Source organism: Panthera uncia, chromosome A2, assembly GCF_023721935.1.
Source record: "Panthera uncia isolate 11264 chromosome A2, Puncia_PCG_1.0, whole genome shotgun sequence".
Taxonomy (NCBI): Eukaryota; Metazoa; Chordata; class Mammalia; order Carnivora; family Felidae; genus Panthera; species Panthera uncia.
Window position 1 is genome coordinate 114,848,131 of NC_064816.1, and position 26,132 is coordinate 114,874,262.

Here is a 26,132-nt window from a genome sequence, read left to right on the forward strand (position 1 = left end):
CCCCCCGGCCAGGCACCAGTTCACCACAGGGACCGCTGGGGCGCTTTGCGAAATTAACCGGCTCCCTTGCTGGGGGATCAAGAAGCACCTGTTTACACTGAATTCTAGCCTATAACAGACATCAGTGCACGTCTTGGCTGGGCATGTCAGCTGAGTGACAAGCTACTGGCATTCGCTTTCTCTTCTGTGAAAGGGACACAAATCTCTTCCTTGCAGTTTAAGGATTAGAATTAACGCCTAACAGAACGTCTGCACATAGTAAGTGCTCAAAAACGTGGAAGACAACGTAACATCATTTTTGTGATAACATTACATGAACACGTTGCATATAATACGTTTAGAAAGGCCTGTTGTGAAATCAAGCAAAAACTAAGATAATTCTGAAAGACATGGGAATCTCCACCAGAAAGACAAGCGCATTGTGTGGACTTCTCAGTGTGGGCAGAGCTAAGCACCTCCCCATCTACAGGGAGGTCTGGGAGCCCAGGTCTGGGGGCTTGTGTGAGCCCTGGTCTGCCACTGACAAGCTGTGTGGCCCCGGGCAAGAGACGTCACCTCTCTGATCTTTTAGACTCCTCACCTGTAAAATGGGCTAATGCTACTAACCAGCCCGTAAGGCTGCGTGAAGCATAGCTGAGTTCCTGTTTTTCAAAACAACATACCGACGGGGCGCCTGGGTGGCTCAGTCAGTTAAGCGGCCGACTTCGGCTCAGGTCACGATCTCACAGTTTGTGAGTTCAAGCCCCGCGTCGGGCTCCGTGCTGACAGCTCAGAGCCATGAGCCTGTTTTGGATTCTGTTTCCCTCGCTCTCTCTGGCCCTCCCCCACCCATGTGCTAGCGTGCTCTCTCTCAAAAATAAGTAAATGTTAAAAAAGAGTTTTGTTTTTTTTTAAATTTAAAACAATACACCGAGAACAATGCCTGGCACAGGATAAACATTAAAGGAGTATTTGGTACATAAACAAGTAAAACATTATAAAAATAGGTTCCTCATTTCGCCCACCGTTCCCTCGCTCTTGAGGGTACAGAAGTGTGTGTGTGTCGGGGGGGGGGGGGCTCTGTTGCTTATCTTAACTGTACCCCAAATGCCACCCTGTCGTCCAACAGAGCTGTGAGCAGCTGGAAGGCGAGGCCTGGTCCTCAGCTGCTGGCCGTCTTTCATTCTGCAGCCAGGGGACCTGCGGCAGGTGGGGACAGGCACGCTCTGCTCCCAGGCCACACGCACGCACGTGCCAGCACCCGCCTGGTGCTGACATCTGGAAGACGTGCCGGCAGGGCCCGGGGTGTCCTGCAGAAAACATCTGCAAACGGCCACCGCCCTTCGTCTGCTCTCGAACATCTTTGCGCCCTAGGAAAAGCGAACCCGAAACTAAAGTTACCTCCGGAGTTACGAAAACATTTGGGCCAAGCCCCTCTCTTTTGTGCTGTATTCCTTTCCTCGCATCTTTGCGTGGAGAAAAAATACGCCCCAGGGCGGTTCATTTGTCATGTGTGCTGCATCTGCGATTTTCAAAACGAACTTCATGAGTTCCTGGTAGCTTCCAGACCATTGCTGGAGTTGCCCCGCCCGTTACGGGAAGTGGGGCGTGGCAAAGCTGGGTCTCCCAGCAGGGGCCGCCCGACAATTTGGTCCTACATCCGATCAATTAAACCTTGTTGAGTATGAGCATGTGGGAATGTATTTATTGGAAAAGGCATGTGTGCACTAACACGTTACTGTACAAACATACACAAATCAAAGGATGAGGATAAAAGAAGAAGTAAATGTATCATAAAAGAGGGGCGCCTGGGCGGCTCAGTCGGTTAGGCGTCCGACTTCAGCTCAGGTCATGGTCTCACGGTCCGTGGGTTCGAGCCCCGCGTCGGGCTCTGTGCTGACAGCTCGGAGCCTGGAGCCTGCTTTGGACTCTGTGTGTGTCCCTCTGTCCCTCCTCCGCTCATGCTGTCTCAATCAATGAGTCAATCAATCAAGTTCTGCTGGGGGACACTGGGTCATGGAATCAGAATCCTGGAACTTACGGGCCACTGCACCCCACACTCGGCTGGCCCACAGTGGTCTGTGCGGAGGGCTTGCCTTCTCAGCGCTACCTGGCCCAGGATCGTAAGCGGCAAAAGGTTATGGTTATCCCTTTCGTCTTCATCTTCCTTTCTTCTCCCCACTCTCGCTCTCTCCTTTCTACAGGGCAGCCCTACATCCTCGCAAGGGCCCGTTGAAAAGGGCGAGGTGCTCAGACACAAAACCGGAAAACACCGGCCACGAACGGACAGCCCCTCCTCAACTTCATGCTTAGAGGGCCCCGAGGAAGGCTTTCTGACAAAACAGAGCGAAAGCTTACGGACCCTAATGAAGAAGAACAGGTGAAAACTGCCAGCGGGTTTGACGGATTCCAGTCGTGGCGCCCCCGTGCCCTGGGTTGTGCTACCTGGGAAACAGCGCAGGAGAACCCTCTTGGAGACATCTCCCCTGCATTTTGAAACAAACATCGGTTGGCCTGATCAGGTGTCCAAACGTGACGAACCCGTTGTTCCCTATTAGAAGAGAGTACACCCTCCCAGATCCGAGTCTCAAAAGGGAGCCCAAGAACGGAGGACACGAAAGACGGGCTGCTGAGCACTCTGGCGGCCGCTAGCCCAGCCACGTCTCTGTTACGACGGTCACTGCCTTTGCAGGTCCTCTGGCTACAACACTCCATGGCGTGGAGGGCCTGTCCTAACACGGCCTGTTCATTTCAGTCCACCGGTGGGCCGCAAGAGAAGATTTTCGGGAGGCATTTATGACACAGTAACAATGCCTGCTTTCTGTTGGCCTCCTTTAGCTTTCAGTCATTTGCTCCCCAAATTCTGGCGCTCCCCCCCACCCCCCCAACCCCATGCCTAAACCTCTCTGTGTTTACTTGGACTTCTTAATAAGAATCGCAGCCAAGAACGAGCAGGTTTTGTTTTACACGCGTCGTTCTGGAACCAGAAGGAGTGGGGAGGTGCTCCAGCCGCTTAGGGTTTGGGTGCCTCCTGTGTGCCTGGTGCTTGTCCCGTAACCAACCTTCATTGCCCCAATTTAACAGAGGGGAGAGCGGGGGGTTCAGGAGGTGACAGATGTGCCGAAGGTCACCTGGCCAGAAACAGGCAGACTAGACTGGACGGGTGCGAGGGTACTTGGTCCCAAACCTCGTGCTCCTTTCTTTTCAAATTGAACATCCCCTGCATGACGGATCAAGACGTGACACACAAAACAAGGCCCTGGAGAGACCGGAGAGGAAGGAAAGGGGACGCATCGTCGTGTGGAGTCACAGCCGCTCGTGGGGTGCACACAGGAGTGTGTGGGAAGCACTGGGCTCGTACACCAAGTGGTTTCAACCCTGCCCTCCCAGGGTGGGCACAGTCGAGTCTTCCAAAGAGAAGCTACATGAGCTGGTTTTTCAGATTCTGCTTTGTCTTAGATACTATGACTTTTAAAATGCCACCGGTCAGTGTGAGAGTTTCTCCAAGAAAATGTCATTTCACCGCGCCCTGCCCACATAAACACTGGCTGCCAGTGGTCCGCCTCGGGCTGACTTTTCTATCGTCACCATCCACACTGCACAATCCCCACGCGGGGCCTGCGGTGGGCAGGACAGCAGCCAAGAGAGGCAACCCCGAGAGCCCCATTTTGGCATCTCAGTTTGGGGAGGAGCACAACCTAGCAGAGAGGGTTTCGTGATAAGGCAATTACCATTCTGCAGGATCGCCAGAAAGATCCTACCGGTGGTTGGCAAAGGAAGTAAAAACCAGAGCCTTTCTCATGCATCACATGAGAAAGCGAGGTGGTCCAGAGCCTCTGCACACACACACACACACACACACACACACACACGCAGATTCACCCACCTGGACCCACATCACTGCCCAGGAGCCCTGCTGAGTGCCTCTGGCAAGCTCACTGTCACTCGCCCCAGGAGCCACTTCAAATCTTGTCTACTCCCCTCCAACCTCTGCCCATCTGTCCTTTGCTTACCCCTTTAGCCTGTGCGCATGGCCTGCTCTCCACTGGAGCACCCACAATGTTCTCATTCCTTGTATTCATAAACATAAAACACTGACACACAGATAGATGAAAACAAGTCAACCTTTTCCAGAAACCCAGCATACCCCATTTTCCCTATAATGCAGATCATTAATATTCATGCACAAGTGCTAACTGCAGTGACAGCAAATTAAAACTCTCCTGGGGTGTCAAATTCTGGCAAATACATTAGCAAAGAGTCGCCTGCCTTATAGATTTATCATTATAAATTAGCTTTAATTGGTACTGACCCAATTTATAGAAGCTACAGCAACAATCGTCTAAATGAATTGGCAACATTATGATGACCATGGAAGACACGCTAATGGCTGGGGACTATGTGCCAAGCCTCGAAAGTTCTTGACCTCCTTGCTCCTGGCCTCAGCTTATTCCTGGATGTCATTCTCCCCCAACTGCTCCTTAACTATGCAAATGGTCCTGGCTCTCCAAGCCAGAAGCAACCTTTCCCTCATAGGACTCAACATTTTCTAACTTACTTGGAGGTGCCTGGCCATTATCTTTGATAATCTGCCCAGTGCTGTGGTTGCACTTAAGGAGCCAAAGACATGAGCTTGTTGGATGAATTAATGAGGGAATATACTTCTCCGGCTCTAGTAGAAGGGGACCCAATATTACACAGCTCTTGACCTCCTACAGTCTTAAAAAAAGAAAAAGTGAGGGGCGCCTGGGTGGCTCAGTTAAACATCCGACGTTGGCTCAGGTCATGATCTCAAGACTAATGAGTTCGAGCCCTACATCAGGCTCTGTGCTGACAGCTCGGGGCCGGGAGCCTGTAGCCTGTTTCAGATTCTGTGTCTCTCTCTCTCTCCCTGCCCCTCCTCCACTCACATTCTGTCTCTCTCCCTCTCCTTCAAAAATAAAAAAACATTAAACAAATTGTTTTTTAAAGTGAATATATTATCTTACTTGCCTTTTAAAACCCTCTAATGACTTCCCATATCAAGGAGCAACCCGATGCCTCATCATGACCTTATTCCATGTCATAGCTGCTTGGAACTTTATTATCTGAAGGACTTCTTCTCCCACCCTGGAGGGGTCCCCTTGCCAACTGAGGGCTCCAGCTGGGCATACTTCTCTGGGTCCCCAATCTCCCAGCTCTTCATGCTGGCTGGAGGAGAAAGAAACTGCCCCCCGAAACAAAATACCATTTCCTCCTTTATTGTCCCCAGCTCTTGGCTATTTTTCAGGACAAATGGGCACTGAGAAATAACATCTCATACATGTGAAACTAACGTAACGTTGTGTGTCAACCATAAGAAAAAATGGCAATGTCTCTTCAGTACAGCCCAGATTTCAGCAATATCCACCCCCTGCCTTTCTGCATCCCATTAGGAATTCCACTCTTTTACCTTTGGGGGAGAGTAAAAGGACTTATTTTCCCTTAGCCTTCGAGTGGTTGCTCAAGGGTCATAGAGATTTAACATAAAAGTTTTCTGTGACAATTGGCTGCTCTGGAGACCTACCCCCGATGCAGAGTCGTAGTGTTTTCAAAATGCATACTGTGACCCAGAAGTGAGTCATACAATCAATTTGGTGGGGCATTAAAGAAATAAAATAAAGACAGAATGGAATAGAAGGTGTCAGAGTCTAAGAAGTCTTCATAAAACTTGTCTCAGGTGTGCATCTCAATTTAAAATATAGTTCTTAACTATGTGTCACGCTAAAAAAGCTTAAGGGTATTTTTGATCATTAGCATCTCAGTTTATAGAACTTCTAACTAAAAGAACCATTTCATCCAGATTAGAAAACCACCAAACAATTTTAACCAACATTTAAGTAGGATGTAAAACAGGTCAAAAGAGAAGAGAAAGGTCATTTTTGGTGACTGTCACCAAGGTATTGTGTCAGCTGGCAGGAACCTACAATCTACCTGAGAACGTGGGCTGTTGGCAAGCCAACCTCAGGACCATCTGGAGGGCACACATAGACGGGGGACCGACAAGTGAAATAGGAAAGTGACAGGTGTATACAATGGGCACCAAGTATGAAGACAGTTCGTCACAAAACGAAAAAGATTGTGGTACCCTTTATGACTGCGTCCCACCATCATCTTGGTCAATGCTCTCAGGGACAATCTCTGTTTTCAGAGTAGGTGCATCCGGTTCTAAAGAATGGCACAAGTCGGGGCGCCTGGGTGGCGCAGTCGGTTAAGCGTCCGACTTCAGCCAGGTCACGATCTCGCGGTCCGTGAGTTCGAGCCCCGCGTCGGGCTCTGGGCTGATGGCTCGGAGCCTGGAGCCTGTTTCCGATTCTGTGTCTCCCTCTCTCCCTGCCCCTCCCCCGTTCATGCTCTGTGTCTCTCTGTCCCAAAAATAAATAAAAAACGTTGAAAAAAAAAATTAAAAAAAAAAAAAAAAAAGAATGGCACAAGTCATTCACAGACCTTGTGCTGAACTAAGAAGGGTCACCCACGGTACCCTGGACTCTGCCCGGTCTGTCATCAAGTTGCCGAACAGAATGGGTTCTCAGAGTTTCAAATCAGCCAAGCTAAGTAGGGCAGGTAGCAAGCACAGGCCTGTGAGTGGTGAGTGGGCCTTCTGGAGCCAATGCTTTGGGCCAGACCCAGAGAATCACAACTGCCCTGAACCAGGAAGGAGCTGGAGCCAAACTCAGGAAGGAGAGACCTAAGTGTGTCCAAGGGCAGTGGGGAGATCCGCCTTCCCCATCACCCTGATCGGCTCACTGGGAAATCACCGTCACAGGGAAAGTTCTCCTTATTCCCTGCAGCATCCCCACCACCGAGCACAGTGCCTGGCCTCAGTGAGCCTTAGCTCGTCTTTGTAAAATGAATGAAATCCACAGGAGAGACCCCTGCACCGGAAGAACATTTGCTGTGTGTGTAATGTGCACATCTTATACTTCGTGATTATGCTTCTTTAAAACACAACGCCATCTGTGCATGACATAACTAAGGGACGCGTGATGATGACATTAGGGATGACCTTGGATCTGGGGATCGGCGGGACGCACATCCTCCAGTTAACCCTGATGAGCACGGCTGCAAGACCAAACCCAACCCTGTGCAGAGGCCGTGTGGGAAGGCAGGTGGCTCAGGGGCTTGGGAGCAGGCTGCCTGCGCATTAGGATTCTGGCTCTGCTGTCGCTAGCCTTATTTCACCTCTCTCTACCTCCTTTCTGTTATCGGTGAAACTGAAAAAAACACTAGGGTTGACTTCACATAGCTACTGGGAAGACCGTACGGTTCAGCGTGGATAAGGTGATCAGATTAATTTCTGGCACATAGTTGTGTATATATTAGCACTAGCTGGAATTATTATTTTAATCAGTAACTAAAATTGTCTAGACTTGGGCGCCTGGGTGGCTCAGGCGGTGAAGCGTCCGGCTTCGGCTCAGGTCATGATCTCATGGTCCGTGGGTTCGAGCCCCGCGTCGGGCTCTGGGCTGACAGCTCGGAACCCGGAGCCTGCTTTGGATTCTGTGTCTACCTTCTCTTTGCCCCTCCCCCACTCATGCTTGCTCATAACTCTCTCTCTCAAAAATAAACAAACTTTAAAAAAGTCTCAGTTTGAAAGAAATGACATAGGCTAGACAAAGCCTAACAGGAAATCACCTGGTTACAGTCATCTGCCTAAAACGCACAGACAAAAATACCTGTACTTTGCATTTCCAATACAACGGATCGAGGTACTGATTTCTAATGATGTCGGGGAAAAAAATAAAACGCTGATTTGGGATAAGACCGCTGACCTGACTTTTGTTAATTGGTTCACCGTACTGGAGACCCGGGGATGAAAAGGACAAAGACTCTCTGCCCTCGAGGCGTGCAGTGAGGATGCGGGCACCCCCAGTAGTCTGTCGTCACACCTCAGACTCCTCCTCTGGGGAAATGACTTGCTTCTAAAAACATGAACTCTGGGGGGCCCTGGGTGGCTCAGCTGGTTAAGAGTCTGACTCCGGCTCAGGCCATGCTCTCCTGGTTTGTGCGTTCGAGCCCTGCGTCAGGCTCTCTGCCGGCAGACGCACTGAGCCTGCTTTAGCTACTCTGTCTCCCTCCTCCCCCTTCTCCCTTTCTCTCTCTCAAAAATAAAAAAACATTAAAAACATTATTAAAAACATAAAAACACGAACTCGGCAAACAGTAGGGGGCGGGAGGATCTCTTGAACCCAGCACAGCCTCTCCGTGCAGTACAGGCACCTGCGACAGCTGACGATCAGTGTGGGGTCTTGCCTTCGAAACCCGAAATACGGTGTGCTGTGTTCACAGAGCGCGAGTGTTTTTGTGCCGAGAGAGGGCTCGAAGAAGAGGGCTGGGAAGGAGAGGATGACGGATACTGAGGAAAAAGCCTGCAATCACTGAGCTGAGAAATAATTGGGGTCCGCCCGCAGGAACCAGTTTCCACTGCACCGGAGTAACGGTCCCTTTCCAGACACAGCCGATGACAGGGAAACGCACCACAACAGAAAATAAGTTATTCCTCTGGGGAATAATGTCATGGGAGTCACTGAAAGTTCACACAAATCTCCGAGATCTCCCATAAAAGCTCAGTTTCACACTTCGTCCCATGTGGAAACTACAGCCTGTGCCGCGTGAAAAACGAGTTTTATGAGAGTACTTCTGATTTTTAAGAAGGCTATTTGGCTTCGTAACAAGGCAGCTTCCTGAAAGCACCAGTGATGTCGTTTTTTTTACATACTGCCCCTATCAGGCCGGCTTCAGACTCATCAGGGCCGCGTTAAAATCCGGCGGAACGTTACGCGTGGGACAAACCTTGACAACAGCGATCGGGAGGGAGAAACTGCAGGGGCAAGAACTTCCCAGCCAAAGAGATCGTTTTGGACATGTTATAAAAGCGAGTCAGACTTTTTCCACTCGGGACATGATAATAAAGGCTCGGGTGAGAAGCAGACAACGTGGCCTTGTCTGTTCCTAGCTCCGCCCATAGCTCCACCCACTCCCTACGAGCTGATTTACTAGGCTTTTCCTACGCGCCCCGGGACGGGGCGCCATGGAGTGACTCCCCCTCCCCCCCATGACACTTTGCTTTTTATTTCTATTTCTTTGGCAACATCTCACAGGGTCACAAGAGGACACCGTGGAGCCTGACAGCGTGCGTCCCGGCGCTGGCTCCTTCAGTGACTCACTAGGTGACCTTGGGCCATTCACTCAGGTCCTCCTGGGCACAGCACCCACGGCAGGGGGCTAAATGAGTTAATACACACATAGGTGCTTCAACCAGCACCTGCCATTTAGCAACAACTATCTGCTGTTGGCGTTTTCACGGGCTGAGCAGACATGCGACTTCACAAACTGAAACGTCCATCAGGCCAATGGACGATGCTCAGCTGCTTTTGAAGATCTTGGGTCACTGACAGACCCCAGGAGCCGCAGAAGTCAACAAAGCTGCCCACTGGCACGTGCATGGCCGTGGCTGGCTCCTGCCCCCTTGCTCAGCTCCCTCCCAGGCTCCAGCCTGTGCTGGCTCCCGTGCTCTCGCCTCTCGCCCTTGGCTTGCTCTGGCCTGCTTGGGTTTGACCTATGCTGGGACGTGCTTCAGCAACCCTGCACCTGGCCACCACACCTCCAGATTCATCCACCCCGAGCGCGGTTCATGGTCAACCCCATTGGGGTTTCTCTAGCCTTCCACCCTGGACAAGCATGTGGAATAGGCTGCTCGCCCTGACTCCCTCAACTCCCCTGACATATGACACGTGTTGTGGGACAAAGACACGACGCTACTTCCTCAGAGGATGACAACCTTCTTCTCTGAGGTGGACACAGCTGATTTGAGAAATGGTTTTGAGCTTTCCCTGTTGCCGAGACACAGAAGCATCAACTCTGGCCACGGGAGGTGGCCCGGTGATAAGAACGAGGCCCCGGGACTCGGACTGCCAAAATTCACGTCCTGTTTGCGGGATCTTGGGCGACTTACCTCCTTTCAGGCCCCAGTTACCTCAGTGAAAAATGAGAACCGCATGGGGCGCCTGGGGGGCTCAGTCGGTTAAGCGTCCGACTCCGGCTCAGGTCATGATCTCGCGGTCCGTGAGTTCGAGCCCCGCGTCCGGCTCTGTGCCGACAGCTTGGAGCCTGGAGCCTGCTTCGGATTCTGTGTCTCCCTCTCTCCCTGCCCCTCCCTCATTCATGCTATGTCTGTCTCAGAAATAAATAAATAAATAAATAAATAAATAAATAAATAAAAGAGGACTACAGTAGTGTCTATGTGCCCACTGGTAAGAACTGGGCCAGGGCACAGAACAGGCTTTCCACAGGGCCCGGCAGAGAACAGGGTGATGGTCACATGCACTGGTAGCACGAGGTCTTTCTTCCTTGCCCAGGACAGAGGTGGGTGGACTCTTTTCCTTTCCTCCATCTTTGTCCCCTCTTCAACTACAGGGTCTCTCTGGACACAAGCATCATTAGACTGCAAATCCCGACTCGCAGGCTGCCTCTCCTCAGCGTGTTTACGGTAAGTCGTGTCTAACAGAACGACGCCATATAAACGCCACGGGGCGAAAAACAAGAGGCGTCCCCCTGGTTTAGTAACAAGACTAAAGGTTTATGATCAGCTATCTACTGAAGGCTGGAAACAGGAATAGTCCTGGCCCCAATAAACCACATCTATCGGTCCCCAGGCAAGCAGCAACAGACATAAGGAAAGACCTGTCATCCCGCCCAAACCCTCACACGGAAACGTGACGGGTGATGTATTTACAAGCCGGACTCCGAAATCACCAGGTGCTTCGGTTCTGTTCTGCCTGAACTGCCCGTGGCCGGTCGGATGGGAATCTATCTGTATGACAATGGATGAAGATGACGCTGTTATTTCGGAGACTTTAGACATCTGTGTCCTGATGGCACCAACATGCAGGAGCAGACGCCGTGGCATCGGCTTGGCTTCTCCCATTCTTCGCGCCCGGCCTCCCCCGCTTCCGAGATACGTTATCAAACCGAAGCAGGGGCTTCTATTTGGGTCACTTCCTGGTGTGCTAATCCCCCGAGAGAGCTGGCGGGCTGCTTTCTGGCCTCTTTTCCAGAATCCTGTCCAGGAGAGGGCAGGCCAGGAAGATGCCCCACCCGCCATCTTTGACATGTGGTAGGAAGTAGGCTTTGCCCATAAAAAGCAAAAACAGAAACACAGTGACAAAAGACCAAGGTCCTTTTGCCCATTTTCTTCTCTTTTAGAGCTGGGAAACGGCATTTCTAGCAAGATCTGACCCTCTGTGCAAAATATAAAGGAGAAATGGTGAATTTCTGGGTCTCCTCTTCCGAGAGCCTCCACTAACGGGCCCCACCTCGCTAATCTCATTTAAAAAAGCACCCTTTGTCCCAATTAGTTCCCCTCCCCTGGGACCTTACAGGGGGTGTTTTCCACTCCTCTGACCCTCCAGTCTCCCTCGGCTCCCGCTCTTCTGCCCCTGTTCCAGCCCCTACCTGCCCCTTTCATGTACATCTTTCAGCTGTTTTCAGTTCCAGAAGAGTCCGGACTTGGCCTGTATGCTTCCCTCCTACACTTACAGATCCCGAGTACACCATCAGTACCTACTTTCCGACTGATTTTAAAATGCCCAAGCTGGACCTTTAGAGAATGTCATCACTGAGTCACAAAACGATAACATTTCAAGCCTGGAAAGGACCTCCGATATTCTGCGCCGACCTCCCCTCCGACAGAGGACCACCCTGCCTCGATGCCCGGGGAGGTGACCTGTCCCTGGGCACATGCTCAGCGCGAGTCCCGACGGGGGCGAAAGTCTGCCACCCAGGTCTGAGTCTCCTGTCTTGTCAGCGGCTTTCATGGGCCGAGGAAGTGGGAACCCCAGCCCTTGCAAGCCAGGTGATCGAGACCTCCCTCACCTCACAGATCCTGAGCCATAAAAGCTGTTCAAGGCTTATGACCAGAAATGGGCTCGGGACACACACTCAGTCTTCTGATACCATGTCTGCCCAAAGAGGTTGCCTATCTACTTTTCAGAAGGTGACGCTGAAAGAATTAAGTTCTTTTCAAAACTACCGGCCGTTAACAGTGCTTCCTAGGTAGCTCTGACGGAGTTCAGGCGCTCCCCAGCCATGATCTGCACACACAGAGGCAGCTTCGTGGCTATACAAGGGATAAGAGGTTTAAACCCTTCTCTTAAACCGTTTCTCTAATATCAAGGTAGAAGTTGGGTCCTGAGGGGAAAATGAAGGTGAGAATTCTTCTTTCTAAGTTCTCGCATCACTGAGTCACTTCACGGCCCCGTCCTCCTCCTCCACTGTGTTTGATTTGTGGCCAGCACTAAATCCAAATGGCCCGTTTTTCAAATCAGCCCTGGCCCAGAGACATAAAGGTCGACCTTGAAGAAGCAAACCCAGTCCTGCGTGCCAGAGGGGTTGTGGTATTTGTAATTCGACTATTACAACCCTTAGCCTACCTCCCATTTTCCAGCGGGGGCCTCCTACTTCCTCCCTGGCATTGTTTTGCTCCGTAAGGAGAATGCACTTGATCCAAAGACAAACCCAACGACCCCTGGCAAGGCCTGTAAGTTCTACGTCATCCACAGATTTCCTCAGGGGCGAATCTGTGTGTCGCAGACTAACAAGGGATGTGTTTTCCAGTTGCCTCAATGAGGATGAATGGACAGATATTCAGCAAACCTCTGGGGAGACGCAAGGAAACCTCTGGAATGGGCATTATCATCGGAGCCCACGCCACCGGCACGGGTGGCATTTGTAAATTTCGGGCTCTCTCAGGGGCACAATTTTCAAGTTTCGGCCGTCCACGAGACACGCTTTATAGGCCTGCGGTTTTCTGAAAAGTCAACGCTCAGCAAGCCAAACCCCAAATGTAAATGATGTGACGGTCTCAATCTTTTGGAAGCGGGTTCTACCTGAGCTGACTATCAAACAGCGATCCCGTGACACGCACACACGCAGGTCACGGGATCAAAGACGGGGACAAAAGTCGACTGGTGCTATCGCATGTGCCTTGTCCCGCAATCCTCCAGAAAATCCAGTTGAACTACTTCTAAGGGGCGAAGGCAACTTGTTGCGATGTCATCACGCGAGGTGCCGTTGAGGCTTTATAGCTCGAGTGCCCGCAGTCTCTGGCGGTCGTTCTGCACTCTTACATAAATGCGTCCCCCAGCACCCCCAAACTCCACTCTCCACAGAAACGGGCTTTTCAATAACGAACAGCCGGCTCTGTTCCACAGAGCACAGGAAAAACATGATAAACCTAAGTCGCACGGCCTTGGCTGTAAACATATTCTTACCCAAGATTTCTGTATAAACAAAACACAAGCTATTAACCACTTGCAGAACAACAACCAAAAAATGCGCCGGGTTTCCTGCAATTAAGCTGCAATGTTTTACAGTGTCATTTTATTTATAACTGAAAAAGAGTAAATAAATAAATATATAAAAAGTCCAGCAGACCCCTCCCGCCAAAGGCTTATTCTGCAAATTAACTTTGCAGTAATAAAACGTGTGCCAGCTGGAATCCTTCCCCGGTGCTCTGTGGCACAGACAGCCAAAGCAGGTATACGGCTGAGAAAAAACAAAGTAGGGCATTTTCCACCTTCAGCCAGGGATGTTAATTGAACTTTGGCAAATGTTTAAAGATTTCTCTCTCCATGTACAAGCAAGAATTAAAAACAGTTGAGCTGGGGGAAAATGAACATCTGTTACTGCCTTACGCTCACAACCACAATGAAAAACATTCATGATTAAAGCGATTTTGCTTCCCTGCTCGTTAGATCTGTAATCTTGGGTTAAAAATATAAATGCAGAGGCTCCTTATTGTCTTTGGGGCTTTCTTCTCATGGCTGCTTGTAAAAAAGGTAGTTTACGCTGGGCTGCATTTTTTCCCGTCGGAAGAACAATACCAGGAAACAGATTTGCGTGGAAAGATAGGGGATGACAACAGACAGCACCTACGCAATCGAGGCTCGTTTTATGAAGCTATGAAACAGTAGTCAAGAAGTGTTTTATATTTGGGAGTTAAATACACTTTACAGCTGTGTAAAAAACCAGAGCCATTTTGGACTGAACATAAACATTCCAATGTCTACGAGGTTTACCTCTTTCTGTTGAGCAAGCCAGGCAGGCTTCTATCAACTTGGAGGGATTTGTGTGTTAAACACGACGGCGCCGAAAAGCCTTCCACACCAAGTCATTTCCCCTTCGACACGCAGACGTTTCATCAAGAAAATCAAATGTGCTTCCATACGTGCACCATGGCTACTGAAATAACCTCCCAACTGAGACGCCAGCGGCCTCTGGTCTCGCGCCCTCCAAATCCGTCCTCCTTCCTCTGCCAGATGAACATTCTCGGAAATCACTGCGATCCCGAAGATCATTCTTCTCTGATTGCATTACTTACCTCTCGTATGAAAAATGTCTCCCCGCTGCCAACTCTATTAAACACGAATTCCCCAGCCTAGCGTTTGAGGCTGTTCTATCTGTGTGTACGCTTTGTGAACCCGGTACAGCCACCAAACTGGTGCATCAACTGTGACAGGTCCCCACACCGTCTCCATGCTATCTGGGCACGGTTCGGGGGCTTGGAGTCCACAACGCCCACTCCATCATACATATAACCCTTACCTGTCCTCATCCTTGAAGGCCTATCCCAAACGCTACTGTTCCCCAGGTAACCACATGGTAACTGAATTGTTCCCAAGTGGAAGTGACTGCCCCTTTCTTTGACGACACTTAATTTTAGGCTCTTAGCTCCCGGGTCTTAGAGGAGCTTGATTCGTACACTTGTCTTCCTCCGCAACTAGATTCTCCTCTCCCAGAGGCCAATGATTCTTTTATTCACCTTTCGTCCCCTCCCTGTGGCACGCGGCACTGGGTCTTTCAGGAACAGCCATCAGACCCAGTTCTTTGGGTGTCGTTCTTCTAGAGAGCTGGTGGAACATTTTTTGGCTCTTGTCTGATGTGCTGCTGCGAAGGTAGATGCAGATACTTGATCCGCTGTTGTGTGAACTAGAAACAATCATACTCACTTTCACCAACGCAAGGCGTGATTTGGTCACACAGATTGGCCAGGCGTGGATTCTAACTGGAATGGCAGTCTTCATTAGTCCCTTTTCTTGGTCAGGCCAAGAGGGGAATTCATTGTTAGCCATCGATTAACATTGCTTTGGAAGGATCTTAAAACACAGCGTGAATGAGCTTTTCTCAAGTTCAGCACACCTTGCCTGCTTAAAGGTCTAGGGCCCCTGACGGAGGAGGCTGGCCCCACCTTGGAATGTGTCCATAAGCTCCAGCCAGTTGTGGCCCCATTCCCACACCACGGAACCCACTCGGGTAAAGGTGATGGGAAAATCTCCAGGGGGAGAAGACCAGAGGGCGGAAAACTGGCATACTCCTAGCAGAACATGGGGCTTTGTCTGAGGTTTTGGAAAACAAGTCGAGATGGTTTTCTTTCAAAGCGGTATTGGTTCAGCACGCTTCTCCGTTCCCTTGCCGCCCCTCTCAGGAACGAAAACCAGAAGTGCTGAGGGAGCGATGATGTTATTCCTGGCCTCCACAAGAACAGGAAGTGCCATAAATCTCTCAAGAAAGCTGAGGCTCATGGGATTTCCAGAACCAATCCGCCGATTTACGAGGATCAGAGCATTCGGACAGACATCCGAGCCTTAGGTCCTTATGAAAAGCATCAGCATGTGGGAACATTCCTGTCACTTAGGAAAAGGCTATTCTTTCAAGGTTCCCCACTTACTAGAATACGCCTGACATCTAGGGAAAAACATCAAAGAAGCATAGGCCAGTCAGCAAACCTTTAATTTGAGAATGACTTCTCTGGGAAAATTGCAACAATAAAAAGGAGAGACGGTGTGGCATGACACGGGTTTTGCATCTGGGTGGGAATATCGCTCAGAGAGTCCCCAAGTTATCAAGACTGGCCTTCACAAATATGAAACAGCAGTGGTTCGCACACAACGTCCGTGGCCTGACGCTGGGCTGGCAGGGCTAGGATCACCTGGGAACTGCCGAGAGCTCCCGATTCCTGGCTCTGCCCTTCAAATCTGACTAAATCTAGAGTGGATTCCGGGGAATCCATATTTGTGAGATGCTCGCGCGTCACTGGCAAAAATTTGGGAACTACTGAAATACGGTATATCGTGATAGAGGCAGTCGATGATTTAAGATCATGCCTTGCTTCTAAAAGAGAGCCCCGGACTGTATATTGCCCCTGCAAACCTGTTCGTGACCCGCCATACCCAAGAAATGGCACCATCACCCACTCAGCTGCTCCGGCGAAGAATTCAGGACTCACTCTTGCCTTTCCCTGTCCATCCACTCCTGTAATTCCCATAAGGCTCCACCTCCAAGCACTCCAAGCCCCTCCACACCTCCACCCTATGCTCTGGTCCTGTCACTGCCACCTCTCCCGGAAGGCTGCGGTCGATACCAACCACCCTTCAGCCATTCTTAGCCCTGTCCCCCAGAATCAGCAGGATCATCTTTTAAAAAACATAAAACGAGCCATGACATTCCTGTTTAAAACTCTCCAGCGGTTTCCTACCATACTGTGAAAACAAGGCAAACTCTGGCCAACTGGGCATTCTTCCCCCTCGGTACCCATCTGAACCAGCCAGCTCACCCATCCTCTTTCTTTTTCATCTAAGATGTATTTTTAAATTTTTAATTATTATTATTTTTTTAATTTATATCCAAGTTAGTTGGCATATAGTGCAATAATGACTTCAGAAGTAGAATCCAATGATTCGTTCCCTAGATATAACACCCCCTGCCCATCCCAACAAGTGTCCTCCTTAATGCCCCTTGCCCATTGAGCCCATCCCCCCCATCCACAACCCCTCCAGCAACCCTCAGTTTGTTCTCTGTATTTAAGAGTCTCTTATGTTTCAGAGGAACTGGGTGGCTCAGTTGGTTAAGCATCCGACTGCGGCTCAGGTCATGATCTCACGGTTCATGGGTTCGAGCCCTGCGTCGGGCTCTGTGCTGACAGCTCAGAGCCTGGAGCCTGTTTCAGATCTGTGTATCCCTCTCTCTCTCTGCCCCTCCCCCGCTCCCACCCTATCTCTTGCCCTCTAAAATAAACATAAAAAAAAAATTTGTTTTAAATAAAAAAGTCTCTTGGGGCGCCTGGGTGGCTCAGTTGGTTAAGCGTCCGACTTCGGCTCAAGTCATGATCTCATGGTCCGTGGGTTCAAGCCCCGCGTTGGGCTCTGTGCTGACAGCTCAGAGCCTGGAGCCTGCTTCAGATTCTGTGTCTCCCTCTCTCTCTGACCCTCCCCTGTTCATGCTCTGTCTCTCTCTGTCTCAAAAATAAATAAACATTAAAAAAAATTTAACAACAACAAAAAAGTCTCTTATGTTTTGTCCCCCTCTGTTTTGATATTATTTTTTTGATATTATTTTTGCTTCCCTTCCCTTATGTTCATCTGTTTTGTATCTTAAATTCCACATCTGAGTGAATTCATATGATATTTGTCTTTCTCTAATTTTGCTTAGCATAATACACTCTAGTTCCATCCACGCTGTTGCAAATGGCAAGATTTCATTCATTTTGATTGCCGAGTAATGCTCCATTGTAAAAAGATACCACATCTTCCTTACCCATTCTTCAGTCAATGGACATTTGGGCTCTTTCCATACTTTGGCTACTGTCGATAGTGTTGCTATAAACATTGGGGTGCATGTGCCCCTTCGTAAGAGCACACCTGTATCCTTTGAATAAATACCAAGTAATGCAACTGCTGGGTCGGAAGGTAGTTCTATTTTTTATTTTTTTGAGGAACCTCCATACTGTTTTCCAGAGTGGCTGCACCAGTTTGCATTCCCACCGGCAGCGCAAAGGGTTCCTCTTTCTCTGCATCTTCGCCAACATAAGATGAACTACTTCTTAAAATTCAGAGTCAATGTCGTCGCCACCAAGAAGTTCTCCACGACTCTTCACTTCAAGGCTGGGCTAGGTGTCCCCTCCTTATAGGTACAAGCCAAGTTTGCCTCCATCAAAGGAACTTAGCATCCTGTGTGGGTCTCATCATCTCTCTCTTCCCCACTTGCCTCCGGGCTACTTGAGGATGTGGCTTAGGGGTTTTATCTTGGCGCATACACTTGGCACACGGTAGACGCTCATGGTTTTTTTCTGTGTATTAACAAGAATAATTCTCCCAATGATTCCTGGGAAATAGTTATTCTAGAGGAAGGGCACGTACTGAGTATTTCTGAAGGGCACACAGATGCATCACATCTCCTATGTCACATCTCCATGAGTCACACAGGAGAGGAACCAGAAGGCTGCTTTGGGGAAAGGCACACCTGGGTTAAGATCCAGGTGCCTACGCGTACTAAAATCCACCCTTGGGCAAGTTACTTAACATCTCCGACTTTCAGTTTCCATCCAAATAGAAAATGAGGATGTGAAAAAACATGCTTAGCAAAGGGCACAGCACATTCTAGGTGTCCCCACACAGTGACTAATGTTGTTAGTTTTAGTCCTCCAGGTGGGCATACCACAGGCTAACTCGAATGTCCTTTACCAAGCTGCGGTTGGGGTCAGAGGGTCTTCCTTCAACTTGCTTTCATAACTATTTTGTTCCATAAGTCAGATCTCCTGATTTGTCTTCCTCCTTAGGCGATCTCTGTTTTAACATCATTTCTGGGGTGCCTGGCTGGCCTCGTCAGTAGAGCATGCAACTCTTGACTTCGGGGTCGTGACTTTGAGCCCCACGTTGGGTGTAGAGTTTACTTACACACACACGCGCGCACACACACACACCAAAAAAAGACCCACAACATCATTTCTGAAAAGAAAAGTCTACCGGCAGTAGAATTCAGTCATCTGATTCCACTCTACGCAGAAGAGAATCTGCCGGGGGACAGACACCTTACCCCTTGTGCCCTTCTCCCTCCGGCATGCACATTCCTGCTGTCCAGTGTCACGAACGCTATTGTCATTACACCCGCCCAAACCTTGCTAAGTACCTAAAGTGGAAGGAACACTGGGTTAGGAGTCTGAACCCTTTTTCTCTCTCTCTGGGTAAGTCTTGCCAGCCCGGTTTCTTAAAATGCCAAGCATTAAGCTGCTTTTATCTCACTAATGAATAATTAGCTGTGGCAAGCAAGAAAGCAAAAGGCACAGCTGGATCATTCTCAAAAAGAAACTGTAATAATAACATCCCAGATAGCGTAACTAGGGTTAAAACGGAAGGGGATGGCAAGGCCGTGTAGATACCAATAAAGCAGAAATCACAAGCTGGGTGTCTTTCCTTGGTTGATGGGGGTCAGTGGGAGAGTTTCCATTACTCTTTCGGGAGAGAGGTGCGTGCACTGGTGTGGATGGCTGGTCTCCACAATGGATGCTCTATGTTTGAAAGCCCTGAGAGACTAGAGGCAGTCTTTCCCACTGCTGCTTTGTAGCTTGGAAATCCCAGCTAGTGATGACTTTATGGGTTTGTACGGTCTAGACAAGCGGGTTACTCTTTGGTGAAACTGCTCCTCGGGGAGGTTACCGTAAAAATTCCCATACTACTAATTACCATTCCGAAGGGCAGGCTACCGAGAGGACGCTGGGCTTTGGCAGAGGCTGAGGTTGGAAAGCTAGTACTCCCAGCTTTATCACCGACTACGTTTATTTTCTCCCCTGTCAAAACAAGGACAGGAAAGGGGGACGAGAGCCCTAGTGAGACAAATCAACCCTAGGTAACCAGGAGGACAAAAAAACCCCAAACCAAACCAAACCAAAACCAAACCCCACAAAACAAAAACAAAACAAAAACAAACGAAGGCTGCCCATAGCTGTGCCCGAGGAAGCAGAGCTTTCTTGGAGAAACAGGGGAATGCTGACCCTCTCTCTGCTTTCTATTTTCTCTGTAAGTTATGTCAGCTTTTCTCTGCATCTGTAGATCTTTGGAAGAGAGTGTGTAAAGACACAGTGTTGTGAACTGCGTATGGGTGTAAAATGCTTCCCAAAATATCAGAGCCGTGGTGCGAAAACCCCGAGGGACTCACAGCTATATTTTTCCCCCGAGGACTGAGCCAAGACACCTGTCTAGTAAGCCTCGGACTCTGGTTAACGGACTCTTTGGGAGGAAACACGGGCTCCTGTGAAGGGGAATCAAGGCCTGGGCTCCCAGGTGTCACAGCCAAATGCAAACAAGTTCTGGTAGATCATTTTCTCCGGAAGCCCTTCCAGACCACGCCTGCCCCACACAGGGGCCCTCTCTGCCCTCTGCGCCCCTCCCTGCTCTCTTATGACCTTGCACGGATACAGTTTTCTCACCAGTATCTTATTTGTTGTGACAGTTTCTTCTCTTTCCCACTGAGTTGCTTAGGGTATAGACTGCACCTTTTTCTATGAGTGTTTCATTCTGATGGACCCAATGATGGTCTTACGGGCTAAGGGCTCAGCTAAGTACATGCTAAGTGGATCACTGATAAAACAAAGGAGAAATCTCTGCCCGCCCTCCCCCAAAGGCAAATAGAGTGGGGCACCCGCGTGGCTCAGTCAGTTGAGCATCTGACTTGGGCTCAGGTCATGATCTCACGGTTCACGAGTTTGAGCCTGGAGTCGGGCTCACTGCAGCCATCACAGAGCCAGCTCCGGATCCTCTGTCTCCCTCCCTCCCTCCCTCCCTCTCTCTCTCTCTGCCCCTCCCTTGCTCGCTCACACACACACACACACACACACACACACACACACTCTCTCTCTCTCTCTCTCTCTCTCTCTCTCTCTCAAAAATAAACATTAAAAAAAAAGGTAAATAGAGAAAAAGCATTTTTCTTCCTCTTTGTGGTTAAGCTCTAGTAAAAAACCTTGTGTTTATTCTGGGGATGGGAGTCTAGGCATGCTCTGAGGTCTGCAGGCCCAGAAGGAATTGCACGGCCACAGTCTGATGAGGTCTTGTGAATGGAGAACTCCAAATCTAACACAACTGGCTATGAAAGCCCACTCAGTCTTTTGTAGTGGCTGGAGTGTGATGGAGAGGGAAAGCACTAGAGTGGGAACGGTGGAGTCTGTTTTGGCCCAGTGTGGCTACATGACCTTGAGTCTGACACTACACTTGCATGAGCCTGTATCACATGGTCATTCAAATTTTCTGACCACGACTCAGTAAGAAATAACATTTTATGTCACAATGCAGAAAACAACACACACGAGCATGAAACTAAGTTTCCCCAGACAATACTTACAGTTACTAAGTGTGAATTACCCTATTTTCTATTTCTTTTTTTGTTGGTTTTTGTTTTCAATGCTGGCGATAACTTACAATTACAAAACAGGCAAAATGATCGCTCCTACATCTGATGCTATTTTATGCCATGTGGTCTTTCCTCTTTTGCTTTCCTCTGTCATGGGGAGGAGTTTGGAGCAGTAACATACCTCCTAATTTCAGGGGTGTTAACGAACCACGACTCCCATAATAAGTCACCACCCACCTGCCACTCTCTTCCAAGAACTCTCTCCATGGGGCGAAGGAGGGAACGGGCTGCTCTAGAGTCTCTGACCATCATGTTATTTTACTTTGCTTATTCTTAAAAGTTTATTTTTTGAGGCACCTGGGTGGCTTTGTCAGTTGGGCGTCCGACTTCGGCTCAGGTCGTGATCTCATGGTTTGAGCCCCCCATCGGGCTCGGCGCTGACAGCTCAGAGCCTGGAGCCTGCTTCAGATTCCGCCTCTCTCTCTCTCAAAAATAAACATTTCTTAAAAAGTTTACTTTTTTTTTTTTTAATGTTTTTTCTTAATGTTTATTTATTTTTGGGACAGAGACAGAGCATGAGCAAGGGAGGGGCGGAGAGAGAGGGAGACACAGAATCCGAAACAGGCTCCAGGCTCCGAGCTGTCAGCACAGAGCCCGATGCGGGGCTCGAACTCACGGACCGCGAGATCATGACCTGAGCCGAAGTCGGTCACTTAACGGACTCAGCCACCCAGGCGCCCCAAAGGTTTACTTTTTTAAAGTAATCTCTACCCCTGACGTGGGGCTCGACTTCACAACCCTGAGACCAAGAGTCGCAGGATCCTCTAACAGAGCCAGCCAGGCGGCCCCCCGACCATCATTTCAAAGGGAGCGAGTAGTGTAAGTGAGCCCCTCCCACCCAAGCCGTAGAATCTCCGTCCTTTCTCAGCAACAAGCATCAAAATGGTTTGAGGCCTCCCCAGTTTGAAAACATTTATTTTTACCAATTCATCTTCGTTAGTCTCCCATTCCTCTGAATATTCCAAACACGTTTGTACTGAACGAGAAAGACCATGGAAGATGAACGTGTCACGGCTAATATATTGCTTTGCTGTCACTGAATAAGTTGAGGCCATTCAGAGTACTTCAGAGACAAGCACTTTGAGTTGTTTTCTTCACAATCACATTGCCACTGACCTCGATCCCCTTGGGCCAAGCCAGAGGATAAAGGCAAATCTTTGAGAACCCAATTCGCCCCTGTGTGTTTGCCAGAACTTCACCATCTCTTTCTTGACAGGTTTCAAGGGACCATACTACACGCTGTTTGACATTCAGCTAGCATCAATCAAGGGCACGGTTCGTGGTCCCAGGTGCAGCCAAGTGAACTGACCCACATGGCGATCAAGTCCAAGACCTCAGTAACACCATGCTGTGGTCACGGGAGCTAACTTCAAGCCACAGAATTCCAGATGAACCCAGGGGAAGACGGTTTACTACGAGAGTGTGAAGAATCAGTACGCAGAGCTGATTCTGTTTCGTAAATTTCTCTGTCAATGAGAAGAACCAACGACAACTATTAATTGGGCACCTGAGTAACTATATGGTTTATGACGTTAATAAATTCAGGCCACTCAGAACACTTTCTAGACATGACCTTGACACATCCCTCTGAAGGAGCCATAAACTGCCATCTTCTGGAAGACGACAAAAGAGGCAAAACGTTCTGAGAAAACACCCGTTCACTTTTCAGTCCTGTCATCTTTCCAAAATATACAATTATATAATAGAAAATACAGACAAAGTGAAGAGAAATTCTGGGAGGCTGTGAGATGCTATTTTTAAGAGGCACCACTACCGTGAACATGAAGCTCCTTTCAAGTTTATATATAGCATAATTCATTTTCCAGTTTGGCCTCCTTGCTGGATAGAACTAAAGGGACGATGCTCCTCAGTCTGCCACATCGATAGCTTTAGCTCAAGGGCTCCCACGCGGCAAAGGACAAACTTTCTAGGCCTGGCAAACCTTCCTCTTCTGATGATGCCGGGAAATAGTTCTTTGTTGGGAAGCAGAAAAGGGAGGGGGGGAAAAAAAGGAATCCTTTTTTGGAATGTGTGTTACTGATTCCTTTTTGGAAACACGGCCCTATGGATTATTTACAAATATGTTAATTGGGTTTATTTAACTTTTAATTTGCTCGAAACTCGCCCAAGTGTCACGTACGAATTACCAATGGTGGCCGTATGCTTCCGTAATGCACACTTCCTACGTGGCTATCCCAGAACCTCTGGTTTATTTTTGAAATGGTTTTTAAAATCTCAATTTTTGTATCTGCAGTTACTTCATAATTTTATGGTTTCAGTTTCCCAAAGGGGCTTATTCCTCTCCCAGGGGGAAAAAAACAACAAAAAACCAAAACCCCAAACCCACAAACCCTTCTAGGCTGAGGTGGCATCGTCCACAGGTCGTGCAAGGAACCCAACTAGCTTGTCACAACCAACTCCAGGCCCCTTGGGCAGTTCACGCACAACTGAGGTGCAACATTTTCATTTTGTGCTTTTAACAGTTAATGATTTGTCAGGTTTTGTTAGTCTCGAGAAAATAATTTCTTTTAGGTGCAACGTAGCATTTTCTAAATCACACACGCGTATATTACTGAAGCCAAGTGGCTTTACTCGAACAATGTTTTCAAAGACTATTTCTTGGTAAGGGCAGTGAAATACTGTTCACGGCACCTGGGTGTTCTACCAGAATGAACTTGATTGAGTTGAATTTTCGGGAGACTTTCAACACAGTAATGGTCTAGAGCTTTATTTTAGAGAGTAGCCACCCCCCGGCGGTGGTGAGGGGGCCTGTTGAAGACACAAGGTCATAACCGTGTCCCCAAACCATCATCCAAAGTTGCGTGACTGACAGTGGTCTTTGTCATTGTTAGTGCACCCGAGGTTAGCCTAAATAACACCACACGGTTCTGCCTGGTGGCCAGAAACTAGCCAACAGCAGCCAGTGGAAAAGCATGTTGTGGTCCTTTCCACCGCTGAGTTTAAGAGTCAATGCAGGGGTGCCTGGGTGGCTCAGTCGGTTGAGCGTCCGACTTCAGCTCAGGTCACGATCTCACCGTTTGTGAGTTCGAGCCCCGCGTCGGGCTCTGTGCTGACAGCTCAGAGCCTGGAGCCTGTTTCCGATCCTGTGTCTCCCTCTCTGCCCCTCCCCCATTCATGCTCTGTCTCTGTCTCAAAAATAAATAAACATTAAAAAAAAAAAATTAGAAAAAAAAAAAAAAAGAGTCAGGGCAACTGCTTTCCAGTCAAGCTTTGTGACTGAAATTTTCACTACGCAGTTACATGGCCTGTGACGTATCTCACACAGAAAACGCCTTTTTCGCTATTTGTTACAAGGGAAATCTGCTTTACACGTGCTTTTAAAAAAATTATTTGGTATTCCTTGTTATTCTGGTAAGTCTGAAAAAAAAATGTATCAATTTAGAAACTAAAAACTCCCCCCAGACCCAGGTTGTAAAGAGACATCTTAGCTAGTAGACAAGGGCAGGCACTGTCTAGCTACTTTATCTATTTTAGTCAAAGTTATTCGACAGGAGGAAAAGCGAGTTCTTTCGGAGCGACTTGCTCTCGGGCCTGGCACCATCTGGAACACCTTGGCTGCCCTTTTTTGCCGTTAGGGAAAAAATAAAAATAATAATAATAATTGGGTACGTGCATAGAGACATAGCACGTCATGGCATTGTTAAATCTCAGATTCCTACACAGCTGTCCCCCAACCAACTTTACTTTCTCAGGGGTCGTTTTGTTTTGTTTTCTTAAGAGTAGGAAACACGTCTGCGACCTGAGAAGATCAAGCCAACTCGTGGCTGCTCTGATGGATATAAATTAACACCAGCAACCAGGTTCTCGAGGAGGAACTAAGTTAACTCTGGTGGCAAGGTGCTAGAAACCTTTCCATCCCCGGCACCGGAGAGGCTCCAGCCGCCTGACGTTTCTCCCTTCCTGTCAAATACCACTCCCTGCTTAGTGCATTTCCAAGACGTGCGCAGAGAGATACTGTACCTCGGTTGTCCTTTTAGCAGGAACACATTAGCTTAAAGCGTTCCCATTTTCCTGCCGAGTCTGTCTGTAATGCTGTGCCGTTGGATGTGCCTGCGGATCATTTTAGTCTGAAAAACCGGACCCACATGGAAAAGACATTAAAACAAGTTTGCTGCCGTGATACCCACGAAGATGAAAGGGCCTCTCTGATTTTCATATGCTGTGTTTCGGATGGGAGGGAAAAGAAAACGGTTCTTTGGAAACGCAGGCATTTGGCCGGGCGACAAATTCATCAGGTGTTAAATCCCCATCACCTTCGAGGTAGAGGCGTACCTCGTGTCTGTTTGTTTATTCGTGTTTCCAGTGGAATCTGCACCGTTTTCCCGGCTTACAATACATTGCTCTCTTTAGCATTCGTATTTCAGTTCTGGTACTTGCTTCCAAAGGAAAATTACTGAGACGTGTGCACTGATGGGTGTTGGCATACAAGTGAGCTCTGGATCTTGGCTTGAAGAGACTGCATTCTTTCTGGGGGGCTAAGGGGGGGGGGGTGTGGGCAGCAGAGTCGTAATGTGTGCCCTTTAAAACAACTTTATCTTGTGATCTTTCCTGATATTTTTTTGGCCGGCGCAGAGACCCCTGCTGGGACAAAGAAAAAGCAACACTGACAGGGAGCCAAAGCCTTGCCGCGAACGGTTTCTAGCACGAGGTGAAACAGGGCTGTCAAGACTTTTGAGATTTCTTGTGGGAATTCTTAACAGTGGACATATTATTTTTATTGGGTTTGATTAAACGACGCAGTTCATAGCAGACATGACATTGAGATGTATAACTAAGTGGACAGGGTTCAGCAGGGCATTGCTAGAATCGTAGGCCTCAAAAATGGCTTCTTTAGCGAGCGTGAGTTACAGATACCTTCTGTCGCCGCGAACAGT

The 26,132-nt window shown here is 48.8% G+C and overlaps 1 protein-coding gene across 2 annotated transcripts in view; it reads right to left on the reverse strand.

Annotated features, from left to right (window-relative positions):
* The window catches only part of JAZF1 (JAZF zinc finger 1), a 275,833-nt gene that overhangs the window by 10,865 nt on the left and 238,836 nt on the right, over positions 1-26,132 (reverse strand). The window contains exon 4 of one of the 2 annotated variants that reach the window (XM_049642943.1): positions 930-1,349. The exons of the other annotated variant lie outside the window; for it this stretch is intronic. Coding sequence (XP_049498900.1) covers positions 1,072-1,349 — 278 coding nt within the window. The 3' untranslated portion in view covers positions 930-1,071. Of the gene's footprint in view, positions 1-929; positions 1,350-26,132 lie in introns of those variants that run through there. 2 annotated transcript variants of the gene reach the window in all.